Here is a 16,308-nt window from a genome sequence, read left to right on the forward strand (position 1 = left end):
ACAAAATGCAAACATACACATAAAACACATGGATAAAATATCAACTGGTTACAGGTGAAACTTCCAAAGTTACAAAACCTTGGAAATCGAGTAGTTTTTTGTATCATTTAGACAAAATAAAGATATTCAACATTTGTAGAACAGTGTAACTGATCAAAATGTTGTGGGTGTTGATTTAATTATATTTACAAATGCAAAAGTAATTTAATTCAAGTTTGTACCAAAAGCAACATTTTGATTGATTGTTAACATGTTATTTTATTTTTCATACATGTACATGAAGAGGACATATTATCACATCTAAACCCATTTCATAGTTCAAATTATTGAAACATCAAGATGGATGTAAAGATCTTTAAATCTGGAAATTAGCAGCAAGTTTGAATCATATGCTCAAAGATGACAAGAAACCCCCAGCTGCTGATTTCAGCATATCAAGCAGTAACTTCTGACAGGAAAACACCTTCATATGGTGCTGCAGATAAAACAGTCACCAGCTCTTTATCATGGTAGTGTCTAATATATTCATCACCATCATCATCTAATCATCTGTCTTTTTAACACAACAGAGTACATAACAATCAATATTAATGGTGAATGGAGAGTATGTCACCCCATTTATTTCCAGTATATACAGATACTCTCACAAGCTCCATGTAATAAGCAGATAAAAACATGGCTGTTCTTGGGGTACACAGGACAAAAAACTTCACTTAGAGAGGGAAACAGCCATAGAACAAACAGCATATCAACAAATCAAGGGTCTGTTGCTGCTTTCCAAAGATTAAAATACAGGAAATGTACTGAGAAATTCATGTCCACCTTGAGTATGTTTACAGTTTCAAGCACATTTGTCATTAGGTTTTCTTATGAATAATCAGTTTACAGATATGACTTTGCACATGTTAAAAACTGTCACTGATCTCTTACAAAACATGCACACTTAGTAGTTTTGTGTAGTGCTCAGGATGATTTTTTTTAAGGTAAACACTCATTTTTCCTTCAACTCGTTGATCTCCAGTCAGACCTGTAAAGAAAAAAAAATGTATGGCTTTCATGGAAGTAGATGACAGAGGGGTAAATTAATATCCTTCCTAGTGAACACGATGAATGTATTAAACGGTTGAGCAGCATGACAACTTTGAGTTCACCTAGCTTTCCTGCTGTTCTGTCAATCCTCTCCAGAGCAGCCTGCACATCTCCTCCTTCTGGTATGACCATCTCTACCTCTCCCACATGGTAACCAAAGTCAGCTTGGTCCAGATCTATCTTCACCCCCTCTTCCTCTAAATTGAATGACTGCCGCACTGTTGTAAACTCCGCAAAGCACACCAGATTCATTTTGCTCAGCCAAGACTCATCCTGGTATGAGAAGCCTGTTTCTGTGTCTCTGTTCTCACAAAGGTTTCTGATGACCTCCGTCACTCTCAGCTGAATTTCAGGCAGGCTGGTTATCTCCTTGTAGCAAGTGCACATTGCTGCCGCTCCACTTTGTTCTCCACCCTTTTCTTCTGTCCCACTGACTGCTGCTGGTGGACACTTGAGTTCCCAGCATCCTTTACGTTTACGCAGCCACATGTTTCTCAAAGTGAGGTCAAACTGGGGGGTGTCAAAATACTGGTCATGAATTTGCTGCTGACCAACACATACTGCTGAGGAAAAGAAGTAAGAGATGTATGGATGAATAAATACTAATGGGGCTGAAACAAATAATTAACCTTATTAACAAGAGACAGATGGCCTGTATCACTGCACTTACAGAACAATGTAATCAGTGAACATTTATAAGTTACAGCATCAGAAACCTGCCCCAACTCTAAATTTACCCATGTGTAAATGTGTAAATGTGTGGTAGTCAAACTTAAGACATACCCCCAATCTCCTCCAGTGTTTTCAGGGTGTCAGCATTGCATAAAAACTTTCTCTCCACTTCCACACTCATCTGAAATGACATAGTTTCATCAACACCAACAATACTGTAAGATCAGGAGTGCAACTAAATCCACTTTAACCGGCTTTAAGATCCATTTGTCTTTACAGTTAGTAACTTAACAGGCACGGGTAAGTCCTATATGCATTTTCTTTTTTTTTCACTAGGGAATAGGCATTGGGCATGTTATGTTCATGGCATAAATTATGGTTTATTGAATTGTTTCTCACTTTAAAAAAAAAAAAACAGTACGTCTACTCCAAAGTCAATTGTTGTTTTACCCAGCTACAGCTTTGGTTACTAGTTACTGTACAGAATTATTTATTACATACAAAATTCCAGATATAAAATTCAATGTATAAATATACATGAAACTACCCGTTAAGTAAAAAAAAAACAAACAAAATTGCCTCCGGTTCAACCTGCAACACAGGTTAAAATGGTGCATACACAGTAATGCACTGATAATCCAATTACACAATAACAAAACATATACAAAATTATGAAACCCCGTTTCTGTAGCTTCACTTAAGTAAAGTTGTGAAAAGATGAATATTACTTCAAATAGAGAGTTTTTACATCCTACTACTTTTACTCAATTAAAGATCGGAGTTCTTGTATTTAACCTAGATTTTCTCAACGTACTTACATTTAAGCTTGTGGTTGGTCTTGCTTTTGGGAAATTTCATAGTTATTCTGTTCATAGTTATTTATAGTTATTTCGTATTGTTTTACTTCCAAGCATTTAAACATTTGGTAAATGCGCTATAAATGTAAACTGAAAGTTACATATCCGTATAGAATAATATGTCTCGACACAGGCTCGACACATTCAGCGCAAGCTGCTGTGGTCATGCATGAACTACAAATTAAAACCCACAAACTGAACCACAGAGTGTTTAAAAACCCCATTGACACATCAAACTGCAGCCTCACACACCTTGACAGATCAGGTCCTTAAATCCACGTAATTCGGCATCAAAAAACTCAGCAATAGATCAATCGAAGTTGCGCCTACACGTAAGCAAAGTTTATTTTGCACAGGCGCAGTTACAGACAGCTAAGAGGGTGTTGGAGAGCATCAATTCCTTCCCTAGTAACGCAGGGGCATGTAGATGGTTGCAGTTTTTAATCCACCCTTCTTCTTAAGTATTCACCCCACAGAAGTCTCGCCGACCGTATGATGGGAACCATTCGGGGCCCAGCTTTTGTACCCACATCTGAATCATCCAGCAGTGGTTAACTCGTCACTGTGTCACAGTCCAAGTGGCAGAATGAGGACTCGTTTTTATTTTCATTCACCTTTAATGTGAGAATGAGGAAGGTTTAATGTTAAAGAGAGGGGAGGGTGGGTGCTCCCTGTAATTCACATACTTTAATAGAAGTGTATCCGTGAGGCACCATGTCATCAGTGTGCCCTAATCAGAAAGTGATCAGTGCTGATATAATAAGAATATAACAGTGATATGTGGGTTATATAAGGCTTTCTCTCCGTGTCCGTCTGAATGTCAGCAGCCAGCCTCGGGGGGAGCTGTGGTCTGTTTACTACAGGGAAGCGGGGAGAGGGAGGGGGAGAGCAGGAGAGAGAGGGAGGAGAGGGAGGAGAGGGAGGGCAGGAAAGAAAACTTTTCACTTCTGAGGAGCTACAGAGGAAGCGTGTGCGTGTGTGCGTGCTGGAGCGGAGACCATGCAGGTAAAACGCATTAGCTAATTGCTTTCAACTTAATTAAACGTCGTTGTGATCGGTTAATTGTACTGCTTTGAGCAGGAGAGTGGCCTGCGACTGGTGGAGGACCGAGAGACGACGAATCGAGTCTCCTACTAATCCGATCCCTCGTAGAAATCCAACATTAAACCCAAACTTTTTCTGCCTCTCGTCTCTTTTGCCTGCTCTCCCGACACCACCCCCACCGTCGGGCCGACCGCGGCGCCCGTCCTCCGGTCCGGAGCATTTCAGAGCATGTTACAGCTGAAGCGGTTAAATCTTAGTTTATATGGACATGTGTTGCACCGAAGTCTGAAAGGTGTGGATTTCAGCTGTAGGACGCGTCTAAATGGGTCTTCTAGGCGGGGGGCAGGGGGCGACTGTTTTCGAACACATCTGTGAACAGAGCCACGTTCGTTAATTAAACGGCTGTAGTCGGTGTAGGCCTCGGTCTGCGCTGAGCGGCGGAGGCGGAGCGGCGCTACATACCCACAAACAGCGGGGCACGGAGCTAACTCGAGGCCGAGGTTTGTGACCTGAAGCCGAACGAGTATGTTTTTATCCCAGTGAACCAGTCGCAGTGTTAGAGCTGCAGTTCCCACCTGGACCGGGCAGAGTTTGTGGGGGAGGGGGGGCAGTTAATTATCTGTCTGCTAACAGGCTAGCTAGCAAAGTCACACGACTGATCAACCCTTTGGTTTATGAATTTAAAAGAGAAACAGCAGCCAGTGTGAAGTGGCGCATGTCGGGCTGACGTGAGTGGCTTTCACTGAAGCATTATTTCAACTAAACCACCAGTTCTTCCTCAAACACCGCTGTAATGCGACGTTTCAGCCGCTGCTCAGTTTAGCCTGCTAGCTAATTGATTCATCTCTGGTCGGCATAGCTAATTAGACTTCTCATTAATTAGCCAACTATGGGTAAAGAGACGTCAGTCTAGTTCTGTCTTGGCTTTTAATTATGAGAATCGGGATGAGGGGCTTTTAAAGATGATATAGTGTACAGATGCAGCCTTGTCGAACCATCATGTGGTCATATAACCCTGCTAGCCTGCTAATTGGCATGAGGAGGAAGTGAGTACTGTAGCTCTGGTCGTGTTGAACTGACGTCCGGCTGCATCCTGGATTATGGATTTTTGCAGAAAAATACACGAGAACTGCGTGGTCTTCTCACTTATTTAAAACTGCTAGTGCAGCACAGTATGATCTCAGATCATAGTTTACATAGTTTATTGGCCACATGTTCTTGTATTGGTCAAAACTGCGTGTGTGTGGTGGAGGGGCACTTTTGTGATTGTAAATGACCAGGCATGTTATGATTTGCTACTTCTGCTCTGGTCTGTTCTGCATTTAATACATTTTATATGCACATGTGATACCAGATCTGTTTGTTAGATTGAATTCAAAGAGGTCTGAGACAATAGATCTTCTATTTAGAACTCAGGTTACTACAGTGCAATTTCAAATCTGCAGAAAGCATTATTTGGATACTCCTACATTGCAGAGATGTCATCTAAACAATTGCATCTGCTCATTGCAGACAAAATGTTGGGAACCACCTTACAAAGCATGGTTAACATTTAAAAAATAGTCAGGAATGAAACTTAAAAGATCTCGGATCAATTTTATTGTTACATGCTAATTGAAGGGTATGGTTTCAGATTGTTAGACACAGCAGGGCAAGATTAGTGCCGGTCACCCAGCAAAGGTGTGAAACGGTAACAGTATGTTTTTGTCTTGATCTTGGTTATGTGAAATAACCTTCTCACATCCCATCATCCTTTCTTTTTTTTGTCTGTGAAACCCTTCGTACAGTGTTTATGATAAACAGTAGCAGCTCCAGAAAGAGTATGATTCTCTAACAGGCTCTTCTATTTGTCAGGAGGAGTCTGGAGAGACAGTGAGCAGTGAAAGCGATGGGGTGGCAGAGTGGCTTTGCCCCCTCTGCCAGAAAGGACAAACAGACAGATCCTCCCTGTCTCTGCATCTCACAGAGCAACACAGCGTCCTTCCATCTTGTGTCAACAGACTGCTGGACATTGTAAGTGCGGCTGGGCAGTATGGCCAAAATATAGTTCATATGGGTTTTTTTCCCACACGTTATAGACACTGAAGGTTAAAATGTGGTTCATACATCAGCTATGTGCATAATGCCTGATTAGCCCACTTGTTGCTGGCTGATGTACTGGAAGAAAGAAAATGCTGTAGTTCATTAAGTTTATTTTTCTATGACTCTAAGATGTTGGTTCAAATTGATGGTTATTTTTGAGGCAGTCAAGGTGAAAACAGCTTAATAACTGATGCCTGAACTGCTTGGGTATCTGTAAGAATCGGTGCAGAAATGATTATAAGTGGCATGGGGAGAGTTATCAAACGTGTTATGCCAAAAACAGAAAAACTGCAAAGAGGAACAATGGTCACCAACATTTAAAATAAGTCATAAAAACTTGAGCTTCTCCAAACAAGTAATGCATGCTGGGCTGCTGTATTATAATATGTTTCTGTTTCTTTGTCCACACTAATTACACAGTATTTATTATGCATTTATGAGATAGATGGATAACTTTATTAATCCCCTGGGCTAGTCACCCATACACACAATCATCAAAACAATGTCTCAGAAGAGACACAAGTCAGACAGGCTACATGTATGCATTGGAAAGTTTATTAAACAAAATTGTTTATCAAGTGCTCATTGAAATTCATAGTTTGGTGTTGAATTCATCTAACATTTAAAAAAAAAAAAAAATCCAAAGATTGCTATCTAATCCAAGCAGTAGCATTATTTTTTGGATACAATTGTTTACATACAGTCAGGGAAAATATACTGTTACTTCTACATAATCTGTTATTACATTATTAATTAGCAGTTTGAGTTGTGAGTATTCACAGTGGTGTTTTCTGTTTTCATGACTTGTTTGTGCATATTCACTTTCGGCAGTCAGCACTATGTTCTTTACCGTAATAGTTTGAATATTTAATTGTTAGCAAGTTATGTCACTATAAATGTTTTTGCTGAGTAGACATCAAACTTGACAAAAAAAAAGCATCTCAGTGAACCTATGATTTGTATTGGGTCCATGATAGTTAAGTATTTAATTGTTTAGAAATAGAGGGAAATTTGTTGACGGATGAATTGATCAAAGACCGTTTAATATATGCCTTAAGGGAAATTTGCAAATTAAAGTTAAGCTAGGCTTGCTGTGTGTAATATAACCACACATCAATGAGTCACACCCAAATTTTGTGCTGCTCAAAAGTTACATTGCATACAGCTTATGGAGCTGTTGCAGAATGAAATTTGCTGTGGAAATTTTGCCAACTGTCACTTTATTTGAACAGGCTGTTCTAAAACAGGGTGCCAGTGGAGGAAGAGAGGACAGAGGTGCTCAAAAGTCTTCAGGTGAGGGTGAAAAAAAACTTAAATGTTAATTAAATCATGAGAAATAAATCAAAACATTGAACACAGTCGTAATACACATACTGACTTTTCTTAGTTACTGTAACAAAACTGATTAGGTGTCAAATCACTGACCTGATTTACCCCATTAATAGATTATCATGTGGATCTTTCTGTCGCATTAAAGTGGTGTTAGTTATATTTTGAAACTCTAGAAAGGAAAAAAATGAACTCAATGGTTATGTTTTGGGGAATCAAAAACATGCATTCACAGTGGAAAATTGCCCCTGATGTGGGTTGGGTGGCTAGGTGGGTGAAAAGGGTTGATATAGGCATTCAGTATGCGAGCATGTAGTTCTGTTTTCAGCCAGCCCGTTTATTAGAATATAATAGTTAAACCTATATATTCCTGTTATCAGATGCTGAATCTTCACAACTGAAGCACACTGAAGACTTCAGTTCAGAGCCCTTCCAATCGAGCAAGAGTTCAGACGCTACCCAGGCGCTTGGAAATAAAGAGATGGAGGAAGAGAGAATAATGGAACAGGAGGGAGTTGAAGCTGAGTCTGAGCCAGAAGAGGAGGGAAATCAACTCACAGGAGCCAAACAGCAAAATGCAACTGAAAACACAGAAATCCCAGCAGCCAGTGAAAAGTCAGTTACTAAAAATGGTGTGCCAGCTGAAAATAACACCCGCTCATTCAAATGCAATGCCTGCCTGGAAACTTTTCCAAGCAGAACTGCCTTGAGCGTTCATTACAACTCTGCATCCCACATTCAGAGGATGACAACAGGTTCTGCAAAACAGGGTGGGGAAAGTGATCCCATAATTCCCTCAGTTCCTGTCCTGTCTCGGCCATATATATCAAACAAACCTTACCAGTGTGCTGTATGTCGAGTCTCTTACAATCATGCCATCACCCTCGAGAGCCATATGAAATCTGTCTTGCACCAGACACGCAGCAGAAATGCTGGAATTGTTGCACATGCTGCAAACAATGCAGTGGCCTCTGCTGGTTTGGGAGGTAGCACTGTCACTGCTCCAAATTCTGCAGTGAACACACCTGGAAGTGGATCCAGTCAGTTAGTGACCACCACCAACTGTGCTGTTCCTGGGACCGTGATGGTAACGACTACAAAAGATGAAGAGCAGATTCAAACTTCACAAGTGGCTCCCTCCCTCCTCACCTCCCCTGTGGCCTCAGCTCAGGCAGTTTCAGCCTTCCTCACCCTCCTCACATCGAGTCCTAACACCTTCTCACACTCCCTCCTCCCCTCTCTGTTTGCGGCTGGTGCTGCTACTGGTGCAAATGCGCATCAGCTTGTGCCTCAGCCTCAAATGGTCATGCCCTTAATTTTGAATGGGCTGCAAGCCCAAACCCAGCAGCACCAAGAGAACCAGCAAGGCCAGCTCCTTACCCAGTGTGTACCATTCGTAGGTCTCAGCACAGCCCAGCAAGCCCTCTTAACCCAAAGACTTAACAGCTTACAGAGCCAGTGGCCCTCTGCAGGAGTTTCAACAAACATGCAGTCCAGCCTGGAAGAACAAAAACAGACTATGTGTGAGAGAGAGCAAGAGAGGAAGGACAGTGAGGAGACTGTTGAGAAGGTTTTAGCTCAGATAAAGGACAGGGATAATGGGACAACAGAGAAATTCAAGCAAGAGGACAGTAAAGAATTTGCGCAGTGTCCTGATATAGAAAGCAAAGTAAAGTCTGAGAATAATGAAGACAATGCAAAGGCACATAGAGATAGCACAACAGATGGAGACAGCTCTACTAATCAGTTGGACCTGGAAGGTGATAAAGCAGCTAGCCAGAATCTCTCCCCAGCAGGCACAGAGAAGAGCCTTCGCAATAACAACCTCTCGCCTTCTGCATCTGTGCCCAGCAACTCCACCCTCAGTCCAGTAAATTTAAACCTTACACTTAGTCCTGATTCTACTCCGCAAAAATCACAATCAGGCACTAGCCCTTGCGACTCTCTTGGCACCCCAAAATCCAGCCCGAGTACAAATGCCTTAATTAACAACCAAACTCGATCGCATTGTAAAACAATGGGATCCATTTATCCAGACCTTCCAGTGTTGTCAGAGTTCCAGTCAGAGGTTCTCTGGGCGTTCTTTGAGTCACGTAGTGAGGCTGATGCTGCAAGTCCTCCCCATGAAGACTGTGAGGCGCTGGGCAGAGAGGTTGGGCTTGCTGAAGAAGAGGTACGTAGGTGGCTGAGCCAAGCTCGGCATGCTAAACAGAGGCAGAGGGCGACAGAACTGGACCACCTACAAGGCTTTGCAGGATTTACAAGACATGCCCAAAGTTTGGACAATGACTATGATGATGAGGAAAGGTCACTGATCATAGCAGAGGGTGAGGATGATGCAGAAGCTTCAGGGAGTCAGGCAATAGATTTGTCTAGTAGAAGAGGGAAACGCCGACAGAGAGATTTAGGAAGGGAGGGTCAAGGAGATTCTTGCCTTACCTCTGACTCAGAAAACGAGGTCTACACCTCTGTCATTGTGTCCGATGAGGAAAGTCAGAGTGGGTCTTTGAGGGAGGGTCCTGAGAGCCCTGCTAAAGGTGAAGCACATCGGGAGGTCCATGGTGACAAGGGGTCAGTTGGAGGAAAGGTCTTGCGCTCCACAACTGTGTTTCTCTCTGATGCAGAGGATGAGTATGAAGATGAAGAGGGTGGAGGGGGTCAGAGGACCAAAAGGAAAAAGCGAAAGGGGGAGTTTGAGCGTGATGAGGTGGAGGTAAAGAAGGAAAGGCAGGATCCAGATGTGGATCTAGAATTGGAAGCCCAAGGGGATCCTCCAACTTCATTGTTGCACTCATTGGACCATCCTGAGACTCCAACCAGTGCTCTGCACTCACTTCCTTTGTCCCTTACTCACTTTTCTACTCAGTTCCTTAGTCCCTATGTCCTCTCTCTTACTCCTTCAGTGGTTGGAGATGGGAACAAAGTACCTGTCTTTCCTAATCCACCAACCATCACACGCTTCTCCAACTCTCTTCTCTCGCAGTCTCTCTCCTCCCGCAACCAGACTTCTCACTACCTGTCCAATGGTGGCGACTGTGAGTCTGCTTTAGACCTCAGCATGGGGAAAAACAGCTCAAAATCTGCTTCTTCCTCATTGTGTCTGGCTGATAAAATTGCAGCACAGAAGGGGCAGTTGCTGGATGGGCTCGGCCTGAGGCCCACATCCAAAGGTCTGGTAGTTGTACAAGTTAAGCCTGAATCTGTTGCCATGCCTTCCTCCAACAGCAGTATGAGTCTTGTCAACTGCAATAACATGACAAAGTCTAGTATTTATATGAGGGCAGCAGAGAAAATGAATTCTACATTACTGGAAAGGGAACGAGAAAAGGACAGAGAGAAGGAAAAGGAGAGGGAGCAAGAACAGCAGCAAAGGAAGTCCAAAGGAAAAAGGTACAGGGACATGCGACGTTCGAGGACTATCATCCAAGCTGAACAGCTTGACATTCTGTATGGCTGCTATTTCAAAGACCCAAATCCTGGGAAACACGAGTTTGAACAGATTTCAGAGTGGGTCCACCTTCCAAAGAAGGTTGTTCAGATTTGGTTCCAGAACATGAGGGCAAGAGAACGAAAGGGTGAGGTCAGATTCATCAGTGATGGCACCCTGGCAGCAGTTGGCAAACCTCTCATCAAATTTACCTGGCCTCTTTCCAAACCCATATTCTCCAACAAGCCTGCTCCAAACAATACTGGGTGTATTACAACTACCCCTATTGTGCGCACCCTCATGAAGACAGAGAGGGAGCCTATAAAGGAGCTGGGCAAGCCAGCAGTAGTGAAAAAACCAACCCCTGTTCCTATCAAGCCTAAGGAGGTTGTTTCTTCTACTGCAGCCTCCCCTGTGAGCAGCAGTGTCTCTGCAGTGCCAAAGACCAAGCTTGAAACCACCAGCAACGTCACTATGGTCAAAGTTGCACCCAAAGTCAACACCCCTGTCCTTTTAGCTCCACCCAAGGATCCAATCCCAATTGCCCCACGACCGGCCCAGAAACGAAAACTAGACGAAGAGAGTGACGAAGAAAAGACTGATGAAGAGAGGGACAATGAAAATGAGATGGGTCCTGGACCAGGGATCACTAACCGCATGGTGCCCAAGCTGCCCACAATTGCCATCAACAACAGGCCTCCTGCCACAACTGTGGTGCCACAAAAACAAAATGGGCTCAACTACTGGACCCCCAAAGTCCCCATTAAGATCAACACTCTATCAAGAGAACAACTGGCTCTTCCCACACACACGCCTCCTCGTACCATCCCCCCTCCTCCCACCCCCAGTATTGCACCAGTTAGCCCGAATACTCCCAGCTCTGCCAAAGTGGCTAGCCCCTCCACCCCAGCTGTGGTTAAATCAAGCCCATCAGAAAGCAGCTTTCTGCCCCATTCATCCAGCCGTAGGCCACGCACACACTTGTCCTGCCTACAGTTGTCGATTCTGCAGTCCTGTTACGAGACCTGTGCCCATCCTAATGCCATGGAGTGTGAGGCAATTGGCAGTGAGCTCAACCTACCGCTCAAGGTAGTGCAGATCTGGTTCCAAAACACCAGAGCCAAGGAGAAGCGCTGGAGGCTGCAGCAAGAAAAAATGGTATGTGGACTTTGGTATTTTCATTTTAATGTTATTCTATTTTTAAGTCTTTTGTAGAAAATCTGATTACTGTGCACATGAGAGAGTAATAAAATACACAGCAAGCCAAGTAACTGAGACTATTTTATTTTTTATAGGCTGCTTAATGCCTTTATGTGATAATTGGGCAATAACTTAACATTTTTGACTTTGTCAAAGTGGAATTGTATTGTGATGAATTTGTGTTTATACAAAATTTTATATTTAATTTTATATTAAATCAGAAAATCTGTATTCACATTTTGATGAGTTCAACTTTGTGTCCTAGCCCTATTTTACTCAAGTCTTATTTTTTCCCTCTGACAGCAAATGTGTTTGAGTTCTGAAAATCCTGTCCATCAACATTTAGCATTTTTAACCAAAATATTTCATATTAATGTAATTGTGTTATGTAATGAATGATCAGAGAACTAATTTTAGCGCTCAAAATGTAGATAGACACTTTTCCATAAAAACATAATTTATTACAGTCAAAAATAGATACTTAATTATATAGTGGACTTGCATATTCTCTGATTCACTAAAACTTGTAACAAAATTCAGATCTTAACAGATTTGGCATTAAACTTTTTCCCTCTCTGGTCCTGTCTATCCACCCCTCCTTCCCGTTTTCAGTCTCCTCTGTCAGGTGGAAAGGTGGACATGAGCTCAGGAAGCTACTTGCAGTACAACGCTCTCAAAGCCAATCGTCCCATCCTGCCCAAACCTGTTCAGCTGACAGTTACTGAACCTCCTGCTTCCCCAGTGGCTGGCCAGCCAGTGCCAAAGGAGACCCTGACAGGCCGCTGTGATGCCTGCAGTGTCTCCTTTGAATCCCGTGCTGCAGCGAGGGCCCACGTCTTTTCCCCACGTCATCTGGCAACCTTGAGAACCACTAACTTTGGCCAGCCGACGACACTCGTCAACAAGAATGGCACCGGAAATGGTGGACCTGGCAGTGTTGTGCCGGGCTCGCAGGTCTCTCATTCCACTACAGTAACCAGTTCTGGTGCTGGTTCTGGAGGGGAGATGGTTATTGAGTCGCCTCCACCGACGGCCACCAGCAGCAGTTAAAGACTCAGATCAGGATTGGTCTGCACACTGACTATTCTTGGACCCATTTGGGCTCCTCAGATTTTAATAAACAAATTTGAGCACTAATTCTCAAAAGCTATTATTGTTTAGTTTTTGAAGCTGGCTCCTCCTGCACTCGCTATCCTTTGCTCAGCCTTCATTGACTTGATATCCGTTAATAGAGTTCTCCTGGAATCCAACATAACAGCAGACTATTTTCACGCTGCTTCTCACTACATCAGCTGCTGTCTGATAAGTGATGAACACGTCAAGTCTCTTGATCCTCACACACTTTATCCAAACACTTTTGGTCCTAACCCTGTGGTTATATATTACCTTATTTCAGTGACCTTCCTATAATTTGTAAAGGCACTCAACTTGCCATGCTTGAGCTGTCCTACCTTAAAGACTGATGCAAAAGTGTTTCCTCTTTGAAAGTGGCCATTTGACAGTGGGCCCGGGAACACTTTTTGGGATAATAACATGAAATACTCACAGTGAAAACTCCCAGTTTGCTCCTGTGGAATTGTTTTTCTTATGCCCCCTTTCCCTTCTAGAGCAAAGATTGCTTGGATAAAACATGACTGGACTGAACCAACGGGAGAGGAAGAACTGGTATTGATTGTCACTTTTTAATTTGCAATGGAAGTGTCTTCTGAAGGGTGTTGTGTCTTCTCATTTGGGATATAAGAGGTACTTCAGAGAGAATAGGGCTGTTGAATTGTCCCCATTTACATGTTCACAGTTTTCACGACAATCCAAATAGAGCAAAAAGAGGCTGAGGAACGCAGAATCCTGGCATACCGCACTTTGACACATTTTACATTGTTTGAAATGTTTTTAAGCATTCTGATGCAAGTGTCTTTATTGAAAGATACATCAATGCATGTTGGATGCCTTAATATAAATCACGTGAAATAAATTGATTTTTTGCTAGTCTAATGAAACACGCTTTAGGTGTGAGCATAATATTGTGGATGAGGCAGACCTGGGAACAAATGGAGAAGAGCTCTGTTCCAAAATGCTTTTAATGTATTTCTGGGGGAAAATCTGTGAATGTCATATTCTTTTTCCAGGACATAAATCCTGCTTGCAAAGTTCTCATCACTCTCATGGCCAAGGACTTAAAATACCAACTATCTTGCTTTTACAACAAATTTCTTTGATCCACCCAAATGTGTACATGTTAGAATACAGCTCTTCAAACCTGTTGGAAGATAAATGTTTTCACCTACCGTAGATGTGTTAGAAATATGACAGCCTTAAGAGGAAACACCACCAGGTATAGCAAGTCAAACCCAGGTGATCCTCATAAAATGTTAGTGAATTTCATCCACATCTGACACGGAGGCTGAGACTGATTGCATAAATTTTACAGTTTTTGTTTGCCATGAATACTGTGCATAAGACAGGAAAATTAAGGTCTTATTTTATTCACTTCAGTATTTATACAAATGACAGTAGAAGCAATTAAAACTTGGTGTAACAGATTTTTATTTAGGTCAAAACTAAATCTCTCTATAAATACAAAGAGAAGGGGGCATGAAATGGGCTTTCCCATACTTTTTCTGCCGAACACTTGGTTCAGTTACTAATTCTGGTAAAGTATGTGCTGTGAAATGAGATCTGACGTCTGGAAACCCTGACAAGGGAGAAAGTTGGGTATTACCAGTATCCTTAAGAGACTAATGGATACTTCAATAAAGGAAGCAAATTGGGAAACATTAAATGTGTTGACTGAGAGCTAATAAGATGGTGCTGTGTTGAAGGACACATAACATACTAAAGATGTTTTCCTTCAATTTAAGTTGTATATTAATGTTACTATTGATAGTTTTAACAAAATGCAAAACTAAAACCTGAACTTTTGTAAAGAAATATATAAAAAATAACTGATATTCCAAAGTAATCCTCCCTTTGCTTTCTGTCATTCAAAAACCAAAAAGCAATCTTGAGGTCGACAGAGAGCAGGAGAGGTGTTTGTAATGCAAACTGCTACATCCCACAGCTTGACACTTGCACTAGTCCACGATTTTTGCACAAGCTACAGACGTTTCAGATGAACACAGCCATTAACACGACATTAAGAGTCACTTGGTGTGGTTTTTAAAACAAGGAGGGGAACAATGTCCTTAGTAATCTGTACTCCTGTTGGAAACTGTATCTTGTGTGTAAAGCAAGGACTGCAGTGCTTGGACCTCAAGACTGGGATCTCTCTCTCTCTCTCTATCTCTATCTCTATCTCTATCTCTATCACTCACACTCACACACACACACACACACACAGACACGGTGTTGCACTGTCCAAAATAGATAGGTTTTTATGGAGATCTGCTTTTTATTCTTGTTTATGTTTTGTCACTTTGATTATCACTATTGTTATAACTGTACTACTACTTATACAATTTATCATTACTACTCATCACTGTTTTGATTATTATTGATCAATAATGGTTTTAAATGCCACCTCTGCTCAGAATGAGTATGGTATTCCTTTGAATATTGAACAATAATAGTGGCAGTGTTGTTATGACTTGTTAGATTTTTGATTAAGCTTATTTTTCCTCCTCACTTGTACCTGCCTTTTTGTGTTTGGTCTCCATTATGCTTTCTTTGATATACAGAAAAAGAAATAAAATCAGTTCAACAACAAAGCACATCTGTGCGGTGGGGGCATTTATTAGTTCTTTTTTGTTTGACACAGGTCTAAATTCATCATGTAAACAGTGCATACACTGTTCAGGTGTGTTGTACTGGTTTAAATTGATCATGTTATTCATCATGTAAGCAATATATGCTCAGAGGTGTTGAACTGGTCTAAATGAATATAAACATTGGACGTTCAGTCGTTACAAAACATGGCGAATTTTTATTTGTACGGAAAGAGTCGTACGTTGAACAGTGGCACGTTATTTTAAGCATGTGCACTGCCATTTTAATACGGCGGGGTTTCTACACAGGTCTGCTGATTGGGCAACACCTCTGATACACCCACCAAACGAGAGAAACATTACCCCACAACCCGTTTCACACTGTTTATAGAAAACATTTAATCTAATCGGGAAGCCGTAGCAGCTTGAACGTGCCCCAGGTATATGACACAAGTGTGGTCATACAGTTCCTATGACTAACTGAAATATTGCTTGTTACCAATCTGATCAACGATTGGCTCTGTCAGTTGACCTACGACAAGGTTTGATTGACAGAAACCTAATCCAATTAAATTGTGCGTGTGTGCGCGCGCGCGTGTGTGTGGGGGGCATCCAATAGGGACACTGCAGACGCCAAAGAGGTTTGTGACGAGCCGTGCGCTGACGAATAAGATTGAGAGTTTAACGGCCGCAGTGCCGCGTGACTCCGCCCCCGGCTTCCATGTCTGGAGTGGAGGGACGGCTCCGCGTCCTAGCCTTTATGTGTACACATTTTAGTAAATAAACCGGGAACTGGGACCAGTATCTGGAGGCAGCGGGACCAACGTCAGTCCGTGATCATCGTGGTGTGCTGTTTGAGTACTGGCTGGAACTGTAGCTCACAGTTTATTCCCCATTTTAACTTTAC

General features: G+C 42.2%; 2 protein-coding genes across 4 annotated transcripts; one reads left to right on the forward strand and one right to left on the reverse strand.

The window, feature by feature from the left end:
* Window positions 1–249: 249 nt before the first annotated feature.
* On the reverse strand, window positions 250–3,037 carry thtpa (thiamine triphosphatase). Of its 3 annotated transcripts, none has more exons than XM_022769135.1 (4): window positions 2,871–3,037; window positions 1,873–1,942; window positions 1,152–1,649; window positions 250–1,027 (listed from the first exon to the last, which is right to left on the reverse strand). In XM_022769135.1, exons 2-4 carry the CDS (start codon window positions 1,940–1,942, stop codon window positions 927–929), a joined length of 669 nt encoding a protein of 222 aa, XP_022624856.1. In that variant the 5' UTR covers window positions 2,871–3,037; the 3' UTR covers window positions 250–926. The 3 variants fall into 3 exon arrangements, with proteins under 3 accessions (XP_022624856.1, XP_022624855.1, XP_022624853.1); XM_022769134.1 differs by having other exon boundaries at window positions 1,152–1,652; window positions 2,871–3,036; XM_022769132.1 differs by lacking the exon at window positions 2,871–3,037 and having other exon boundaries at window positions 1,152–1,652; window positions 1,873–1,954.
* A 515-nt stretch (window positions 3,038–3,552) lies between these two features.
* On the forward strand, window positions 3,553–15,407 carry LOC111239290 (zinc finger homeobox protein 3-like). The gene is made up of 5 exons (XM_022769131.1): window positions 3,553–3,623; window positions 5,517–5,675; window positions 6,977–7,037; window positions 7,454–11,658; window positions 12,313–15,407. The coding sequence occupies exons 1-5, from the start codon at window positions 3,618–3,620 to the stop codon at window positions 12,748–12,750; spliced, it is 4,869 nt and encodes a 1,622-aa protein (XP_022624852.1). The 5' UTR covers window positions 3,553–3,617; the 3' UTR covers window positions 12,751–15,407.
* Window positions 15,408–16,308: the final 901 nt, after the last annotated feature.

Source organism: Seriola dumerili, unplaced genomic scaffold, assembly GCF_002260705.1.
Source record: "Seriola dumerili isolate Sdu_G_001 unplaced genomic scaffold, Sdu_1.0 BDQW01002262.1, whole genome shotgun sequence".
Lineage (NCBI taxonomy): Eukaryota > Metazoa > Chordata > Actinopteri > Carangiformes > Carangidae > Seriola > Seriola dumerili.

Bases quoted from the DNA above. Each gene is read 5' to 3' on its own strand.
- thtpa (XM_022769132.1), bottom strand. From the start codon at position 1,954: ATGTCATTTCAGATGAGTGTGGAAGTGGAGAGAAAGTTTTTATGCAAT. The intron at 1,653-1,872 runs GTATGTCTTAAG...TCTTTTCCTCAG, and splicing joins AACACTGGAGGAGATTGGGG to CAGTATGTGTTGGTCAGCAG. The intron at 1,028-1,151 runs GTGAACTCAAAG...TTTTCTTTACAG, and splicing joins CAGAACAGCAGGAAAGCTAG to GTCTGACTGGAGATCAACGA.
- LOC111239290 (XM_022769131.1), top strand. The intron at 5,676-6,976 runs GTAAGTGCGGCT...TTATTTGAACAG, and splicing joins TCAACAGACTGCTGGACATT to GCTGTTCTAAAACAGGGTGC. The intron at 7,038-7,453 runs GTGAGGGTGAAA...TCCTGTTATCAG, and splicing joins AGGTGCTCAAAAGTCTTCAG to ATGCTGAATCTTCACAACTG.